The following is a 20,195-nucleotide window of genomic DNA, read 5'->3' on the forward strand; positions in this document are numbered from 1 at the left end:
TCAGAAGTACATTGGAATCTGGGGTCTGACCACATTCAGTACACGATGATTGTTTTTGATCACTGGAACTGGGGATTTAATTGGAACTGGTCTACATCCTAAACAAATAATTGAGATGATATGCAATTTAGTTTGGTTCCACCTGTCTGTATGAAGAATCACTTTCAGTTTTGTGTGCTTTTAATATTAGTCCGTCAAGAGGAGGTGTATACAAGTTAAGGAATATAAAGAAATACAGTACAAAAAACAATGAGAGCTTAACAGCAAACCTCCAGGGCTTGAAACCCTGCTGTTACACAATGACCAGCAAAGATATTCAATCCCGAGTCAGGAGAAAGCTCTTCTCCTGGTGCAGTCTCCACCATCCCTTTTCAACCTGTCACTCTCTGGCACTGCGAAGTGCAGATGAATGGGCTGGATGTAGAGTAGCAATGAGCTTAGGCTACTGATCCCTCTGCCCCAGTTAGCTGCCCAGATTAACCCAGAATCCCTTCAGCAAGGGCTGGGGGAGCCCAGGCCTCAATTACATCCGCTCAAATTGCAATTAAATGTGTTTCTCACTAGGAAATAAAAAAGAATCCTGATGAACCAGAATTCACAAGGAATAAAAAAATAATAGTTTTGCCCCTCGTACAACAAAAAATCAAAGTAGCATCTGCATTTCTTACCTTTGTAAAACACAAACCCCAAAGAAAACTAGAAAACCTTCCACATACAGGTTATCTGTATAATCATACTTGTCATACTGTAAGTCCCGTGAAACAGAACTCAAATATTTGCTCAAGCATTTAACCACTAGACTTGCAGTTGTTTGCTGCAGCTGACAAAAACAGTATCTCGGAAATCTTTTAGTATGTACAACCTTGTTAGAACGTTCAGCACTGGGATATTTCAAAGGAAAACGCAGCACTGATTGCCTTACAGTCTTTTTACATTAAGACTATAATTCAGTGATCTGCCACTTGATTTGAAGAATGATGTTATGCACTTAGTTCACCCTTGCCAGCCTGTTTTATCCTAACACAAAGACAACAAGGTCTGATGCTGTCAGGATAATACTGGCAGTATTGCTCCTTATTACCATGATACAAGCAGCACTCTGACAATGGATGGATGATGCAAAAGCTCAGCCATCTATTCTGTAATATGAAGTCATGAATTAGGTGAAAAGAGAGGCCTGAAGTGAACCCCTGAGGCATTTGTGTCCCCATTCATTCATCCACCTCCCATCCACCCTTTTCATCTCACTCAGGGCTGTGGGGCAGCCAGAGCCAATCTCAGCAAGCAACGGGCACAAGGCAGGGCACACCCAGGATGGGAAGCCAGTCCACTGCAGGGCACACGGTCACAAACAAGCACACACTCACACCTGAAACTTATTAACGTACCAGCAGGCGTTTGGACTGTGGGGGGAACCTGGAGCACCCAGAGGAAACCCGCGCAAACATGGAGAGAACATACTGACAAACTCCACGCAGACAGCACCCCAGGTCTGGAAATGAAGCCAGGGAACCACACACCACCACAGTGCCACCGCTGTTCACATCCGACAAATATAATTATATCAGTTGTCAACCTTTAGCCACTTTGCTTTCACTACTCAGCATTATGGAAATCACTCAACACTGCTGCTGCAGTGTAGTATTTCCTGCAGAATAATGCTTTTTCCCCACAACATTTATACCAAAACACAGCCAAGTGGGAAATACAGTACTTGTAAAGTCTACACACAGACAGCAGTGTGATTTACACACTATGAAGAGTTTTATCATCTACACTACTGATCCCCTGCTCAGGTACCAGGTACAGCAAGTACTACATACTTTAGGTTTTAGATCCGCTTTGCAGTTAAACAATTAAACAATTCATGTGTAATTCTTTGCCGCACTCCACTATACTCATCCCACAGAGGCCCTCTGAGAGCAGGACCGGTAAAGACACACACCGATTTACCTTCTGTCTGAGCAGTCTACTGCGCACACGACCCCACAGCCTGGCCCCTGCGTGGGGCTGTGTCTTCACCGCGCCGGCCTCCTCGCCCTCCACCGTACAGCTGCCGCGGAACCGAGAACAGGTCTCCTCTAGGGAGCTGTCAGTTAGCCGCACTCCTGTCATCCTCTTTGGGCGCGATTCTTTATACCCGCAGCAAAGCCCAGCAAAAAGAATCACAACAACAAAGGAGTGGCTCTCTCCCAACCAAGATCGCTCTCCTGTAATTTTTTTTTTATTCCAGCATTGAAGCCTTTCTTCCCTGATGGACAAGCAGCTGAGGAGGAGTGGACGGACCCACTAGCTTCCCTCTTTTCACTGGTCTTCTATGCAAGCTGTTCTCCTCTCGCTCACACCGTAGAGACACAGGGGTCTCCAGCTTGGGCAGCGAAACACCACACGCCCGCCTGCGAGCGTCATCCCCGAGAGCCGGCCTGAGCAGACACGGACACAGCCTTTTGTCCCAGGATCCAGATGGGAGCCACGGATTAACGCCCGTCCACTTTAAATCCCAGGAATCTTCCAGCTCCCTGAGCGCGAGCAGCTGCTGGGAGGCACAATCAAGAGAAACCCAGCCGCAGCGACGATTCAGGGACTTCCTCTTCTTCCCCAGACGCTGGAGTCTTCCCAACGGAAAAGCAACATTCCTTGCTTGCTGTCTCGGCTAGCTCCTCTCCCTCTCTCCTAATCCCAGCCTGCCCGCATGAGCCCAGAGCGGCGATACTCCTCTCATCACGAGCTCCACACTACCGAGCACACTGACCAGAGCAGTGCTGTTTCCCTGGGATGATTAACACCACAGTAATCCCTTCAACAAGGCTCAGAGAGCTGTGGTGGCAGCAGTCAGGTTTCACAACCTGGTCTGAGCCGCTAAACCAAATGATCAATGTTCCTGCAATGCATTACAAAGGACATCAGGACAAACGAAGTAGAACATTTACATACATGTTCTTAAGATTAATAATTCAGAGATTTCAGTCAAAGGTAGTTATGAAACAACATAAATACTTAAATATTTAACATAGTTCACATGCAACAGTTCTTTTATTCAGAAATTAATATTTATTAACGTTCCTTAATGTATTATGTGTTCATATAAATGTGACATGAATTATTTAGTTCTGCTTGGTTTCAGACAAGGTTATTTAATTTAACTCTACCACACTTCATGTTGCTCATAATGGTGTTTTTGAATGGAAACTGGGAAGTATTAAGAAATGTAATGATCTGATATTTGTTCTTTGAATTCAAAGCGATGCAGGGTTCCAACCAAATATATCGAAAAACAAATGTTTTTCTTCTCTCATTTGGAGAAATACAGTTAATATAAAACAGTTAAGTACATGCAAAGAACATAGCTTAACTCTCTCTTCACTCAATAAATCACTACAACTCTAAAAGAACTGTACTCTCCAAACAGTTTGGAGAACACACCACAAATCCCAGCTGCTGAATATTGATTAAGCCTTTTATTTAATAATGATTCTAACAGCATCAGGATTAGTTTGGTTACAGCTCAAATTCTACTCTAATACAGTCTTTCTGATACCACTCATTGAAATGTTGATTTAATGCTATGATAGCTATAATGTTGTGTTCTTTAGTTATGAACAGAGCACAACAATACAAAACAGAAGAAAGGCCACAGCAAAAACAGGCACACACATGTGGCGTTTTAAAAAATCTCATCCCTCATTCATATTTAAAAACTTTAATCATCTGCAGTTACTACTCTAAAGCTTAAGAGTGCTGGCAAACAGGCGACAGATCCAGGAATCACTATAGCAACAAGCTCTGAGGCCTGTTAATACCCACACTGGACAGCACTGACATCTGGGCCAAGACCACGTGCTACACAACAGTGACCAACCAAGTCAGGGTCTCTCATTCATAGGCTGGACTCCTTTCAATTGCTGTTTTACTTGTGCTATGACTGTACCCCAAAATCCCTCAGGCTTTATAATCCCCATGACAAATGCCTGCTAAAGTGCCACAGAGACGTGCCAGAGAAGGGTTCTTCCTTTTTGTTTTCCACACGGCATGAAATGAATTACCAGAAGAGAGACTTCACCCCTCAAAGCACTTCTTTTGCATCAGTTGGATGGACTGTTAGGACCAGAATTATAAAACCATATAACATTGTTTTATTATATATCATTTATAATTATGAAATGCAGTAACAAAATCATAGTAGAGCAGCATAATATGATGTAACAGAATTTTGTTAACAATAAATCTTCCTGATATCATCCTGTTGCTTGATATCATGATGACTGGCTCATAAAAAATTGGGTTAAGACTGCCCCCTTTCACAACACATACTAGATACATTATATTACTGTATAAATGAGCTGCCTTCAGGTATGAGGAATGTGTATCCGCACATCCCTCCGAGTGAGTAAAAAGAGCTCTGTTGTGAGGAAGATGCTGGCGGACGGCCAGACTAGGACTTTGTATAGTTAAAAAACTCCCAAGGGACTGAAGCTGACAAGTCTAGTACCGGCACACTCGGGCTTCAAAGGCGATGAGAATCACTGTTACACGAGCCCATCCTACATGTCACGTTCCTTTCCCCCCTCGGGCTGCAGTACAAAATAAATGCTACAGAAAAAGGGACAATTCCGGTTCCTGTGCGGACCGCTGATCAAAGGCCTCCTCAGCACTCATCTCCAACCTGCTTGTCCATAAATCTGCAGCCGTTATTGAATAAAGGAGCCAGCTGTCACTTCAGTTCTACACAAGAACTGAACGAGCGACACCTTGTCTGGGGAGAACATTATATTATGTCTGGTCCTGAAAAAAGAAGGGAACTACCTCATATCGTATTGCTCGCAAAAGCACACGTGAACAGACAGCAAATCTCCCGCCTCTGTGCCTGGGTTCAGCACTGGTTTCAATAGATGCTGACCAGTCTTAATGATTCAACTAAACGACCATTTGTTTTCACCAAGATAGTAATTAACAACACCCCTAAAAAAAGACCATTCAGAGATAAAAACTGAGTCATTGTAGAAGAGCTTTGTTCTGAGATCTGAACATGAATCTCTCTTTTATCTCTGCTGCTCTAAGAGATGATGTAAGAAGGTTCAGATCAGGGATTGTTCTCCCTAGCCTAAGACATGATGTGGGTTGTTTTATGATTTAAATCTGACTCATACCATACAGTACCTCATACCACAGAACCACTTCCTGCTAAAGCACACTGTGAACGTGTTTTGCCTGAAGCCTCTTATGTTTCCTTGGTTCAGTTGCTTGTGTGACTGAGATTTGACTGAAAGAAGCCACTTCATCTTCAGGCTTGTTTCTGTTCGTCCTTACCTGAATTTGGCCTTTGCCCATGATTCGGTCTGTGTTTTCACCATCTTCTTTGTTGAGCTTGGTTTTGTTGTAACACTTCTCATAACAGAGTAACCTCAACGTCTGGGATCCCTCCAGCTCAATCTCAAATTCCTAAAGGGAAACACGAGAAGAACCAGAATGTCAGGAAATTCACAGCAAAACACCTCTAATGTACTGTAACACAGACAGAGAGTGTTAGGCCAGGTACAAGGAAATAAAGGTACAGTTTCAGGCAGAAATATGCAAATAATAAGTAACTGCAATGACTGTGGGAAATCACAGCATAGTGACTGCAAGCATATGCAAAGGCAAGAAGAGGTGTAACCATGCTGAAATCATTTCACAATTCTCTGTGCAGCAGAGCCGATTTCTGCTCCTCAGGCCTGTTATTGCTCACCTCGTTCCAGTTAGGTTCTGTTGTATCCCTGTATACTCGCGTCTTCGCTTTATTCACAAAATAGCCAAAGGAGTCAACTTCCAATGTACAGTAGAGGTCTGGGTAACGGAACAAACAGGACAGAGGCTGAGGGTTATCAACACAGCTCATACTGTACAAGGGCTGACGTTTGGTGTATTCTCTGCGTAGCCCTTCCAACCGCTGGTTAAAGACTTGTGGTGTTCTAAAGCAAAATGTAAAAATAACCATTATAATAATGTTCCCTTTGTGGGATTAGGCGGACCAGACAGGCAAATGAATTGCAAAACAAATGCTTCTTTACTCACAGATAATAACACGTGCTCTGTTATGAGTTATGCGTCGAAAAAAAAAAAGGCTGCAATAGTCTTCCAGCTCCTGAAGCTTTGGGTTCCTTAAATGTGGGCTTAACCGTAGAAACTAAAATGGTGGAGAGGTTCCAAGACCGCACCGGACGTGTGTGTGTTCTGTGGAAACCCACGTTGCCCAACGCTGTAGGCCATACACTGGAACATTGCAAGTGTGCCGTTATAATCCCAGGGCAGACAGCTGTTTCCACAAACCAGCAGTTAAATCGCAGCTGTCGGCCTGCTGAGCTCCTGTGTGAACCAGGAATCTGGAGGACAGTAGAATAACGCACTAGCTGACAGCAGGAGATTATTCGATTTTTTTATATGACATGATATTACAACAGGTGCCTATTAACTAGGTATGGGGATATACAGTTTTGGACCCAAGGACCCAAAAGCGGAAGTGGAAATTAAAAACGCAGTTTGGCTCAGAAACAGGAGGTTCTCCTGTACACAAAATCCCTTGGGCTTCTTGGGTCCAGCAAGGCCATGCTACTGTGACACACCTCCTGGGATCCATCAAGAGCTGAGTGAGACCTTCAGGTGAATTAATTTCTACCATTCGGGAAGATAAAATGAATCACAAACAGGAAAGGTGAAACCTTTCTTACAAATATGTCTCTATACCACTGTAGCAAATACAACACATTAAAAACTTAATCATGCAGAATGGTGGTCTGAAAGGAGCCAAGATCTTCCAAAGAGGGGGAAGCTACTTACTTAAGCTCTGCTTGAGCCCTGAGGCGGAGTGGACGATTACATTCAAAAACCCATAGAGTCCAGGAGATTCGTCATCTAACCAAAGAGAGAGAGACTCTGAATGCAGATCAGGACTGTACCGCTATACAGCAAATCAAGACACAAGCCAACGGTATCTCAGAGTGGAGTATAAACAAATTGCTGGCTGAATGCTCATCGCTTTGAAGAATTCCTAATAAAAACCTACAGCTAATGCATTATGTAGAGTTGGTATCATAAGAACAACAGATGTTGACACCAACCACATTCTTTATAATTAGCTTTTAAAGTGTGTGATAAAGGACTTTACATTTTGCTTTCTTGTATCATCTTAAAGATTAACAATTATATTATTATTATAGTACTATTATAATCATTGTGTCAAAAATCTAAATTTGTGAATCTTTTCTTTTTTCTACTAAAATATTTTTTTCCCCCGTTAAGACTCTGGGCTATGAGGCCCCTGCAATATGGCTGCTATGGTCTTTTACCTTCCAACCAGGTGGTGAAGGAGAAGAGCAACACCAAATCACATACAAGCATGATTTATGATTTGGTAATAACATATATACTGTGACATCTGCCACAGTGAGTGTATGCAGTTAATGGGGAGTTCTGTCAAACAAAGCAAAAGATACAAACTTCAGACACTCTTGTACACATCCAGAAAGGCATCTAGTTTTGTGTGCGGTAGTTTGTGTGTGTGTCCATCTGTGAGTTTCTGTCCACCGTGACAATAATGGACGACTGCAGAGACCCAGTCACGTCTCAGTGTCTCTCCTTAAGGGCAATGAAATGCAACATCCTGACTCAGCAAAAGCCTGTTGCTTTTAAATGGGCCCGCTCAAGATTCCCAGAGCGCAGGGGGAGATGCTCCTACCTTCTTTGTTTATCGTCAGTGGGACGTTGTGCACCGTCTGCAACTTCACACACGAGTTTGTCAGCATCTGCAGCTCCACCGAGGTCAAGGAAAAACTCTTGAAACCTGCTTTGGCATTGGCAAAGACAAAATGCGTTTGAGGAGCTACTGTACTTCACCCTTCCTACATATAATCACGCTGCAGAACCCAAAAGGATTAAAACTTGCATCCTCACAGTGGGATTTGTCCAATTTTCCCACAATGCCTCCACATCCTTGCTAGAAATGACACTTTTTCTCACAGTACAGCTTTATAAGAGACACCTACATTTCTTTTGTTGCTCCCGGATGATTTCTCTCCATTCTGCGCGTTCATAGTCAGAAGAGATCAAGAACATGTAGCTCTAAAAATGAAAAATAAAAGGGACTCATTCACTTTCACAAGCCCCTTCAAGTCAGAATCAGATCTCACTTGGACTGATACATGTCTGATCGGCTCCTACTGTTCAATCGTAAAAATGCATTGATTGTCTTTTTATTGTTAATTACATAAAACACAGTTTTTGTAGTAAGGGGGGGTTCTTAATTGATATAAAACAATAAAACTATAATCCATCCCCCATTCATCTAGGCCAAAATGCACCACGAGGAAGAGAGAATTCATATTTCATTTAACCTTTCAGTATTCCCATGCGTCACAGAGCTCCAGAGGCTGGAATGATGCCCATTCCACCTGGAATGATGCCCACTTAAACATTCTGTAAGAACTTTGTAACTATAGACAAGAGAGGGCTGGTTCAGGGCTTGAACTGAACGTGTCAAAAGGTATGAAAAACATACTTGTTAGAACTTCCAACAGGACTATTGGCTGCTAATCGGAGCTGCTCAGCTTTGTCCAGGTCCATCTTGTGTCTGACAGAGGACTGATGAACACGAAGGTGTGTGTGATGCCTGTCTGAACAAAAAAAACTCACCTTGCCGTTCCTGTTGTGTACTCTGAAGGCCATGTTGGGTGACATGAGCAGCAGCAGAGATTCCTGTTCTGAGAGCTTCTTTTTCAACCTCTCAATCACCTTTATCCCTTTGTTAGCCCTCTGTGGATGAGAGAACAAATCGGGATGCAGTGAGCTGCGCACCAGTTCTCAGCGTCTTTCACATTGCTTTGATATACTGATCCTGTAAATGCTATCTGCTGGAGGTCCTTGCATCGCAATCCAATCTTTCTCTTGCGGGAATTGAGCCTGGTTACAGATTTTGTGGAAAGGGCGACTTATTTTTTCCTTCAGGGATGAAATCATATACCTGCCAGCACAAGGACAATAGGTGGCACAGGCTACTCTCATTTGTGTTTTGACTGATTCTTTATCTGATGTGTGTAGGCATTTTTAAAGAAGACCTCTCAGGATTAGAAGGTTTTGTCTTAGAGAATACAGTAGCCTTATAATATGACTATATTATAATATAAACTTTCCTATTGCTTTAGAAATATTACAACAAAAGAGGGGAAACTCCACACAATAACCTATTATATGGTAAATCCTGTTAAACTATACTAATAGTTTGTAGTAAGACATGAGGACATGCAAAATAGATACTTATTCCAAGTCCTGGAAGACCAGAATCTCTTTGATTGTCACCTCAGTTCAGATAGTAATGACGAAATTGAATTAATTATTGATTCACTGGTCTAATTTACCACTCTTTCCAGGACTAAGGAGGTTTTTCAATTTCCAGTAAATTCTGCCAAGTCTGTAGCCTCTGAATAGCCGCCGTTAACTTTGCCAGTGTGCAGGAGTCAGGTGTCCGTTCGTGGTGAAATGTTCAGGAACGTATAGGTACCTTTTCCCGCTGGATTTCGTTCTTGATCTGGGAGATCTTGATCTTCATGGCATCGATCTCCTCGTCCGGGAGCTGGGGGATGGGCGAGGAATCGGACTCATCTATGGTCTGGAAGGTCAGGTCAGCCAAGGGGATGTACCACTTGCAGTCATACTGCTGGCTCTTCCTGGAGGACAAGTGCCGAAATGGAAAAGCCCGGCATTACTGGAGAGGTTTTTAGGCGTGTTTACACAATAGCGTTAAACCAAAGGAACACTTAAGTTGTTCCTTAATTGGGAAACACAACTTAATTGTTTTAATGAATGAAAAGGATTTTAAGAATCACTTATTTCCACCTATCTGGCAGTGCTATTACCCAGTTTCATGAAGGTACATCGATTCCTTCAAATGTAGTTCTCTGATTTAAGACACATCTCCAAAGAGTATTTTTTTTTCATAAAACTAATAAGCGAAATTAGTCACAGACAGGGTTAATTTTACTTGTTTTGGCATCCTTCTGAATTTTTAATATACTGATCTTTGATGACAAGCATTAAAACATGGGCTCATACACATCAATTGTTGCTCATCATCACTGCCTCAGGTAAACACTGAAGTCTGCATTTTTTAATTAAATCCTTTGGCTAACTGCATCACTGAATTAAACAAGGAGAAACAGTTGCAAAATGAACTACAGGATGATTTGGACCATGCTTCTGAAGAGCCCCAGTCCAGCAGCGTTGATAGATAGCCTTTAAATCACCAATTTCTAAAGATCTGGGACAATTTAACTATGATCAAATAATCCTCCATTATCCTCCAGCCATCAAAAACCAATGTTCCATCGTCGCAACTTTGTTTACTTAATTGATCAACTGCTTGAACAAGTGTCCTGAATGTTTAACAGGCGATTTAGGGTGACCTGTATATGAAATACTGGATTGGGGATCTCCAGGACCAGAGTTGGAGACCCCTGACTTAGATGCATGCCACTGAAATATAAATGGACTTCGCAACATCACAGCAGCTCAAAGGACTCTTGTCAGACAGATTCTCAATCTATAGAGGTCAATAGAGTCCAAATTAGAACAGGTCGTTCCTAATATACCTTCATATTCAGCAATTTCATTATGCTTGATGGAAATGCCCACAGATCAATACTCTATTATAAATTTGTTATTCAGCTGACACGGTAAAAATAGCTCATGTCAACACGCCAGCATTTCTTAACAGATACGCTAGCCAGTAACTATTATTACACTTAGATTTGGTCATTCCTGTGTTATCCAAAACCATCGCGTCTTTCAAGAGATGCTCATTAATGTCTTAAAAGAGGTATGTTGGTGTAAGGAGGGGGGGTGGAAAACAAAACAAAATAATTCCCATTATGGAATTCATGATATACTATAGTGTTCTATAAAAATCAACAAGCACGTTTTCTTTTGAGTGGGATAAATTAGATGCGTTCAGACAACAGTAGCAGCAGGGTCTCCACACAGCATGACTATTTTAGCATGGTAACTTACATTTAAGACTTGCACACAGTTTTGTCTCCTACAGAAAAGGTGAGTCAGAAGACTTGGAACATGAAGACATGTGGAGATCAACAAGAACATTTGTTTTCCCTCCCTGTCCTACGTGCAAAATAAAATCCCAAGCCTGGGAGTGGAGGACAAATCTCCTTTCTCGAAACCAAATTCCTCATTTAAACGTCTCATGTTTGCTTTCACGAAGTCAGGAGTACACTGCAGCTCCTGAGAGAAAGGAATGGATTAATTTTCCCACATATTCATCCTCCCAGGAGTTAATGAATCAATTAAGGAGAAGGGCTCTTTGCAAGGTAACAAACAGTTTGAAATACCCCAAGGCCCCTGTGATGGGAAATTGATTAATTGACCCATGGTGTGACCAGGCGAGGAGAGGGAGAGGTGGAGAGAGAGCAGGCTCACCCCCCGATCTGCTTCTTCAGCTTGGCGCAGAGCAGCAGGTCGGTGAAGAGGAAGACGTGACGTAGCTTGCGAGCCCCTTCCACCAGCTCCACCATGAACCGGTCCTTCAGGAGCTGCCGGTTCTGCACAGGCGGAGGGAAACACAGCACAGGCCACAGCTCAGTGATGAGGCCCCACGGTCAACTCGGACTTCACAGGACAGGAGGGCTCCAGCCCCCATCCTGGAGAGACCGAGTCCGGTTTGTACGGGGGTCTTCAATCCTGATCCCAGTGAGCTCCAACCGAGCAGGCTTGTAAATCACCATTAAATAAAGCAATTTCTAAAAAGATGAAACAGTTCCATTGCAATCATTGAAACAGATGATTTGTAAACATTTTGTAATTTAGAGATGATTTAGAAATAAAATCTAAATACTCTTCATCCCAAGAGCCAGAGTTCTCCTAATTGAACATATTACTCAGTAGCTTACAGGAGTTGCCAGTCTTTAAAAACAGGAAAACAATAACCATAACCAGATTGGGACTCTCTGGGACCAGGGCTGGAGACTCCCGATATAAGAACTCGACAATAAAATAAGCAGGTGTTCTCCTTTAGGTCCAGTCAACATCTCACATTTAAAATGCACTTTAATTTGCGATATTAAGACACTTTCTATTAGATTTCATCGGCCCACTTGAGTTAAGCATGGAAAAAACACCAGCTGGCACAGCACATCACCAGAAGAGGGCAGGATTGACAAAGCCAAGACTGAGTGCTGCATGTTCAGTCTCTGTCCACTCACTAGGATTCAAATAAAACAGCCTCTGACAAGGGCTTGCAGCTGTTACAGATACAGAGGGTGAAGAACTATAACAAAGTCAATTAAATTCACAGCACAAGCTTGGGAAAAAAGCAACACCACCATGATCAATCACCAGTTTAGATGGCAAGCTGATGCCTTTAACTGTACCAGGCTATTCTTTCTCACAACAGCTGCAATGATAAAAACATTTATACTGGTTATACTGGTTATACGCACGTTTATACTGTTATTCTTTTCAATTATCATAAACCTTTTGTTCAAACAGATGCTGTAAAAAAATGCATTCGATAAAAAGCAACCTCTGCAGTATTCTAGAAAAAACATTCCTCCTTACATCAGCATTTTAACATTGATGACAGAACTTCAGCGCCTAAATCCAAAAGGCTACTGTGGCAGAAGCTGGATGCCATACAATTTAAAGTCAGCAGGGGGCGCTGTGCCCTTGTCAACATGCAGAACCATGCAGGAACAAATGTAATGGCAGCCTAAAGAGCATCCCAGACTGTCAACATGTTGGGACAATGTTCATCAACACACAACCTAATGGGAGCCTGTGAGTGAGAGAAGGTTTGGAAGGACATGTGAGAAGAGGGGTGCATGGAGGCAGTGGAGATCATACTGCCCTCCTCCTTGACCAGCCCTGCAGACAGACAGCTGTGATGCTCACCCCCACCCACCCATCCTAATGTTAAGCCCAAAGAGGGGCCATGTGAGGTCTGTGTGTCTGGAGTGCAGTAGGCAGTCAGCACTTTCTCACCAGCAAATTACCACTGCTTTAATCACTAACGCACAATAGGGTTCACTGTGCAAAGGTCATCTGAGCATGACATCACAACGTGCTCATCCCTTAAGAGTTTTCCCTGGAGTTAGTCAACAGGGCTAATCACAAGTGCACTGGAATACTAAGTGGGGTAAGGCGTCTGGTAACAATATATCGGTGCACGTCAATCACGAGTTAATGTCCCCCCAGTAACCTATGATTCATGGTACAGCGATAAATTATAAATCTAATCTAATTATAATAACTTGTAAATTCTAAATCTAATAATATAAATGGTTTGCACTGTTTTGAGCTATTTATTCATTTAGATTCAAGTTTATATTCTTTTTGATCAGAGGCTATTATTAAGAGTGATTTTTGTAAGGGTCCCCAGGCCACAGGCTGAGAACCTCAGCTACTGTATAAGACCCAAAGTGACAATGAGAAGACCCTTTTTTGTTTTTTCATTTGCCAACATGTGGTATGTGCAGGTGTATTTTACAGCCCAAACTCTCAGAAGTAAGATAAGATAAGGTCACTTTATTAGCCATATACAATTTCTTGCATTAGGAATTTGTCTTTTCACATACCCCAACTTGCTCTGCATGAGACACAAAGGCACACAGACAGGGGGAGAACCTTGGGGTCAGAGTGCAGGGTCAGCCATTGTACAGCGCCCCTGGAGCACTTGGGGTTAAGGGCCTTGCTCAGTAGCCCAACAGAGTAGGATTCCTCTGCCGGCTGCGGGATTTGAAATGGCAACCTTCCAGCCACAGGTGCAGATCCTTAGCCACAGAACTACCACTCTGCCCCAGGTGACTGAAACAAGGCAGGACAGAGTCTAATGTCAGCCCTGTGTTGCTTAAGAAGTAGGCACAGTAACAGGTTATTGGGAACTCTGCCTTGGAGCAGCATGATCCAGTAATCCAATTGGTCCCAGCTAACTAAAGAAGATTTCTGGATTAGGAAGAGATTATCCTCAACGCTCCCCATAAAAATCAGAATATGTTTCTTGTAAATGCGTCAGTGTTGATTACTCAGCTACTTGCCAACACCTACTTGACAAACCAGACCTAGAAGGCAGCTCAAAAGAGGTGCTGTCTAAACACAACGATCCCCTTTCCGGGGAAAAAGGGCAGAGCCCTCATGCAGACACAACCTTTAGCCCTACCACCTACAGTATCTGAGAGGGAAACATGGGTGCTACTTCAGGACAGTGCAGCAGGGAGCAAAGAAACCAGGAGACACAGGGAAAAAAAGTTTCAAATTGCACATTTTTTTCAATCTCATTTTCTGTTTTAAAAATAGCTTTTAGCATCAACTAAAGAAGTTTGTTTCCCTTAAACCCAGACTATTCTGATTTAGGACCCTGCTGTTTAAATTGTAATCTGTAAATAATACATAATCAGTGAATTATAGTTTAGACGTGTACAGTACATCTTATTTGCCGCCAGAACTGTATTTGTTGCAAAGTTTTATTAAGAACAGAAAAAAACAAAGTTCATTTCCTCCATTAAAAAATATTTAGCACATCCCTGTAACCTCACATTCCATGCCTACATCCTGTCTGAACCTGCCGGTGTACTTTTTCCACCTCCTGTGGCCAGTGGTTAGGTGGAGTGACCATTGATCACACTGTTTATTCTGGCCTTGAACTCCAAATTCTTTACAATATTGTACACATGGGAGACGTGCTATAGTGTTCAGCCCTACCCACTCGGCAGAGGCACACACAGGCTTTCAGAAGAGAATGTGACACCCCTTCTGTTTTCAATATTGATGTTGGCTTTCAGCGCACAGAGCCATCTATTTCATACACACTGGCAGCCCACATCATCTGAAAAAAACACACTCAGACAGATGTAAAATTAAAACCTATTAATCAGTTCTCATTTTATGTGGTTCTTTGTAGTATGCAATCTGTTACACAACCTAAACAATAATTAGATATAAAAAGCCTGAAAACCTTAGATATATATTTTTATATGTAGTTTAATTGCTGGGGTTTTCTGTTTCATTTTCATGTTTAATGTTCAAGAACTGTCCCTCCTCCTTTAAATAAAAAAAGGAACGAGCAAGACACAGAAGCCACTAAAACAGCTGTCTGAATTAGTAAGCTGACATTTTACTCATGTCCAACTTCAGGAAAGAAAGTGACATGAGCAATCTTTCACAATCACCAATTTTAAAGTGCCCTAACTGTCTGTAGAATTCCCAGCAACTCTTCATTTCCATGATGAAATACTGACTTGTAATCTGCATCTGTGCAGAGCATGTCATTCAGTACATTCGGTATTCCAAATAATAAGTACATCCCTGTAAAAAGAATTGAGTTGCTTGGAATCAGGCAATGGGTTCAGTAACCAGCTAAAGGAATGAGAGACAAATTTTCATGACCCAGAAAAATCCCCGCTCCTCAATCCTCTTGAAAACTGTGGAATTCAAGAACAGATATGACAAAGGACAGGAGACTCTTTGGCCTGTCTTGCTTGTTTAGTTAAACTAAGCGATCTGAGAATCTCATCTGACCCTTTCTTGAACTATACAATGTATCAGCTTTGACGGCCTGGTTGGGCAATGCGTTCCAGACTCCTACAACCCTTTGTGTAAAGAAGGTCTCAGGTTCAAATGTTCTTCCCCATACAATAGTTTCCCTCTGTGTCCTCTGGAACATGCAGATCAATCCCAAACATCACCTATTGTCATCTGACTTCAGTAGAAGGCAATCAATTGATTACGCTCTAAGTCAGCTCTAAGTTATTTGGCAGTCATAAGTTCTAATATTAAAAGAAAAAATTATATTAAATACAGAATGGAAATGTAGACATTATAATAATTACAAAATATGAACTTTGCATTTGAGGCAGCAGTTGAGAAAACCTCCTAAGGTCAAGAAAAATATTCTGCCCTTTGCAGAATTCATGGTTTTCTGCACATTTTGCAAACAACACTATTTACATATAATCAGCATGTTGACACATGGAGAGTTTGTCCCTTTTAGTGTTGTATTCATCTAATAACAGCACTATTACAGAGGCTAAGATATGTTGTTTATCAAGAAAGAACAAGACAGGTAAAAATAAACAACTGACAAACGTAAACTAAAGAATTCACAGACCCCCTCACAGGGTTTGACAAAACAAACCTGTTCTGTTGTTGCCACAAGTTATCAAATGTGAAACAGAACTGCCTTAATCGCTTCTAGGAAACACCAAGGAAGCACTGAGAACTTCTCCTAATTAGATCTCTCGTGCGCAAGGGAAATTTAGTACAAGGCAGGAAGCAGGGAGTCAGATTAGATAAGGAAGGACAGAGGTAATTTCCAGGAATGTGAAATGTGCTGTTGAAGTCACTCTATGCGAGGCAGGAAATTCTGCAGTGCAAGTGAATCTGTGTCAAACGGGGAAAAGCAGAGATGGTTCTGCACAGGGATTCATACTGTCGAAACGTTTTTGTTACACATGTTTGTTTGGCTTCAAATTATTAGATTTTTCTTTTTAAAAAAAATGTTTTTATCAAGCCTGAAATGTTAAATTTAATTTCATTCACACACACACCCCTCCGGGATTAACCTTTTAGAGGATCTGTATACTCAGTTATATACAATATCAATTTTCCCCCTGCTTGTTCCTTCTCGAAAAACACTTTATTGCTTCTGCAACAGTGTTAACGTATGATTTGGCCTAATATTTGGTTGCTATGGATTGCTCAGTCTTGGAAAGCCTTAGAGTCATGCATGAGAACCTTAGAAAGGTTACAAACAAAAGAAGACCATTTGGTCCACCAAGCCCTTTTCGGTAATTACTATCTACCTGATCCAAGGATCTCAAACAGTTTCTTAAAAGAAGCCAGGGTATTGGCTTCAACTACAGTATATGGCTGGGTAGGTTGTTCCATACCCCCACAACTCTTTGGATAAAGGAATGTCTCCTATTGGTGGTTTTAAATGAACTTCCATGTAATTTTCACTTGTACCCCCTGGTAGGGCTGCATGCAAAGTAGGATTGTTAACGTCTTTAGAACACTGTGACTTCAGAGAAAGGCTAAAGTGCTAAACATGCTGTTCAACTGTTTCCACCAACTCTAGCTACTGAGAGCTGTAGAAATACCGGATGTTTAATTCGAATTGCAAGACTAAAGCTGTAGAAAAACATTTGACATTAATACCTTTCAATCCAAACAAGAAAATCAACTCACCATGCCAAATGTAATAAAGCACAATTGAAATTCTAAAGAAAAAAAGTGAGTAATCTCCTTCAAACCAAATTTGCACACATTTTAAAATATAGACACCACTGTACAAAATAGTCAAATAAACTTGGCTTGGCATTCATAAACCAAAAATACCTGTTAGCATATCATTCCCCTGGAGAGATGCAGTTCTAAACAAAAATTCACTCTTCTGCAAGATTTAGTAGTGATGCCAGCCATACTGAATGAGCTTCCTTGTCCACAATATGTTACTGTTAGGGAAAATCACCACAGTATTAGAATATCGGAACAGACCATCAGTCCACGGATGAGAGAAAGTCATTGGCCCACTGTGGTCACTTGTTTCTATTTCTCTGTCCTGCCACAGCCAGTACTGGTTGCACTGGGAACAAACATACCAAGCCTCAAATTCTCTTGAAATCTCATCTGCAAAGGGACAATCTGCAGTTGGCGAACTTGAACGTCTTTGCAAAATGAGAAGAAATTGGTACACCTAGTGCAAACTCATGCAAACAGGGGGGGGAGACATGCAAACTCCGCACAGACAGGCACACCAAGCAAGACTTGAATCTTGGACACTGCAGCTGTGGGGCAGTAATGATAACCGCTACGCCATCATGCCAGCCACTATTTCCACAGCAGGTGTATTAATATCGATCTTCTACATGATTGTCAGCAGCAGGCCCAACACATTGCACAAGACCAAACATATACAGACGTGTTTGTGCGTGCTCCTAATTTAGCCCAGTCACCTATTGCAGGTGCTCAGTCTATCAAGGCCTCTTGATAGGCCTCTTGCTGACAATGGAATTAAAGGAATTTCATCAATCCATTTCTTGACTAGGAAGTGTGATTCAGACTTTCACAATTTCACAAGAAGTGTCCCCTATTTTCTGTCCTAAATGGTCCTAAATGCAATTACTACTTATCACCAGCTCACTGTTTTGCTCATCTTCATTACCCTGAGATGACAATGCCTTGAGATTAAGTTACCTTAGTCTGTCCAAATGTGATGTTTCCTTCAGGTCAGGAATTAGACTTCTCACTGAATGGTAGCTCACAACCTCACATTCTTCTATTATAATGGCAGTGCTTGTTGATAAAACTATATTAAGTGACTAGAATATGCTCCATTTCTCTGTTCCAGTACAGAGCCAAAGAAAGCCTCAATAGAAACACAGCTGGGACAATTATCACGAAGAAGGTGAAAATTGCCCTTACAAGATCGCCAAATTCCTACTACCACACCCCCAGGTCTGAGGGATGACTGAATCCAGGGTGACGTTGAGCCCCTGGCCTTCACAATTTGCAATTAGCCTAACTGGGAACTGGAAACATAAGCCAGGCCCTGGCTTGTAAAGCTGCTAAGCCCTCCGTGAGCACAGTGAGCTGTATCTTTGTGTGTCTCCATTCTGGTAAAACACACGCTGACACTGACAGCTGCTTTTGTTCCTGTGCCCCTGTTCCACAGCCCGCTGCAATGTTCCAGGACCCCGATCTGACATTACAGGACAGGTGGAGTGCGGTACATCTCGAAGATAAAAGCAGGATCGTGCTCATTGTCAACAAGAAAACAAACAAGACCTAACCTCAGACATGAAGCGCATGAAAATTTCTGAACCAAGTGATGGGAATGCAGTTCACTTGAATCCAGTTTTTTTTTAACCCCAAGACAGCTCTGCCCAGTTTTGCTCAGTTCCCCGATATCCACACAAAACCTAGATTTGAATCAATTAGATCATTTGTATATTAATGACTTTGATTCATTTAAATGCATAACAAGGAACATTTATTAGTTTAATTTTTTTCAATAAATCTACAAAGGAAAAATAAAGTTCGAACAGCATCAAACCAAATTTTTTCTCGGATATTAGACAATGCTGTTAATTTGCAATTAACACAGAACACACACCTCTAAGAATTTCATCACCAAGATTCACAAGAAAATAAGCTTAGTAATAAAAACCAACATGACAGACAATGTTCTTTTCCCTCATCTTAAAGACAATCGGCCAGGATGAGGAAGGGTTAAAGTTATCTGAACTGGACGCTCCGAATGCATGGGGTCGTAGGATACTGGCGAAAGAAATAATTTCCAGTAAACATACAGTACTGCTTGGCGGTGATATACGGTAAGTCTCCCCTCATGAATCAGCTGGCAACAGCTTAATGACAGCGGGAGGGAAAACTAATTTCCCTGAGCAGCACCAGGCTATCTGCTCCCATCTTAGAACAACACACAATGCAGGGAAGAGCAGCACTCTGTTACAGCATGAGTCATGCTCTGGCGACTCAAGCATGTCTCATTCTCATTCACTGCAACATCTTGTCTCTTTCTGGTGTGCACACGCGGTGCGGCACGGTGGCACAGCGCTTGGTGCACCGGGTCCAATCTTTGACCCTGTGAGCTCGCACCATGGAGTTTGTATGTTTTTCCCGCACTCACAGTCCAAAAGGCACAGTAGGAGGATAACTGGCTTCTGGGGAAACTGTCCCAGGTGTGAGTGCTTGCGTGTCTGTGTGCTCCCCGAGATGGACTGGCGTCCCGTCCAGGGTGTATCCTGCCTTGCCCCCGGTGCTTGCTGAGATAGGCTCCAGCTCCCCTGCTGAGCTTTATTGGATGAAGTGGCCAGGAAACGGATGGATGAATGAGAGCACGTCTGCACGCTTCAGAACTGGCAGGCGATTCTCCAGACGAAGCAGACACCTCCAACGATGGGGATCAAAGGCAATTTTTTCTTTCCGGAGACGGAAATAACTGTGCAACAGGTGTCAGCTTTAAGAAGCCCTGTCCAGTACATTTGCAACAGCGCTTTTCAGAACTGTGGAACAGCCAACGATGACAGAAGGCAATTCAACCCATTCTGCTCCTTTAGTCCAACTTTTCAATATTCTGTGGTCTCCAACCCTTATCCTGAAGAGCCCCAATCCGGCAGGTTCTATAGGTACAGTAGCCTTTAAAT

At 42.3% G+C, this 20,195-nt stretch overlaps 1 protein-coding gene across 4 annotated transcripts in view; it reads right to left on the reverse strand.

Moving 5' to 3' along the window:
- The window catches only part of LOC148641723 (breakpoint cluster region protein-like), a 117,600-nt gene that overhangs the window by 12,663 nt on the left and 84,742 nt on the right, over window positions 1-20,195 (reverse strand). For 2 of the 4 annotated variants that reach the window (XM_088618496.1, XM_088618498.1), the window contains exons 9-16: window positions 11,458-11,579; window positions 9,530-9,695; window positions 8,665-8,784; window positions 8,019-8,094; window positions 7,712-7,816; window positions 6,814-6,888; window positions 5,726-5,823; window positions 5,308-5,439 (exon numbers count right to left, since the gene is read on the reverse strand). In XM_088618496.1, the coding sequence (XP_088474622.1) occupies window positions 5,308-5,439; window positions 5,726-5,823; window positions 6,814-6,888; window positions 7,712-7,816; window positions 8,019-8,094; window positions 8,665-8,784; window positions 9,530-9,695; window positions 11,458-11,579 (894 nt within the window). Of the gene's footprint in view, window positions 1-5,307; window positions 5,440-5,725; window positions 5,824-6,813; window positions 6,889-7,711; window positions 7,820-8,018; window positions 8,095-8,664; window positions 8,785-9,529; window positions 9,696-11,457; window positions 11,580-20,195 lie in introns of all 4 variants that reach the window. The other 2 variants (XM_088618495.1, XM_088618497.1) reach the window with 1 other exon arrangement.

Source organism: Lepisosteus platostomus, chromosome 24, assembly GCF_059453375.1.
Source record: "Lepisosteus platostomus isolate fLepPlt1 chromosome 24, fLepPlt1.hap1, whole genome shotgun sequence".
In the NCBI taxonomy this organism is placed as follows: Eukaryota; Metazoa; Chordata; class Actinopteri; order Semionotiformes; family Lepisosteidae; genus Lepisosteus; species Lepisosteus platostomus.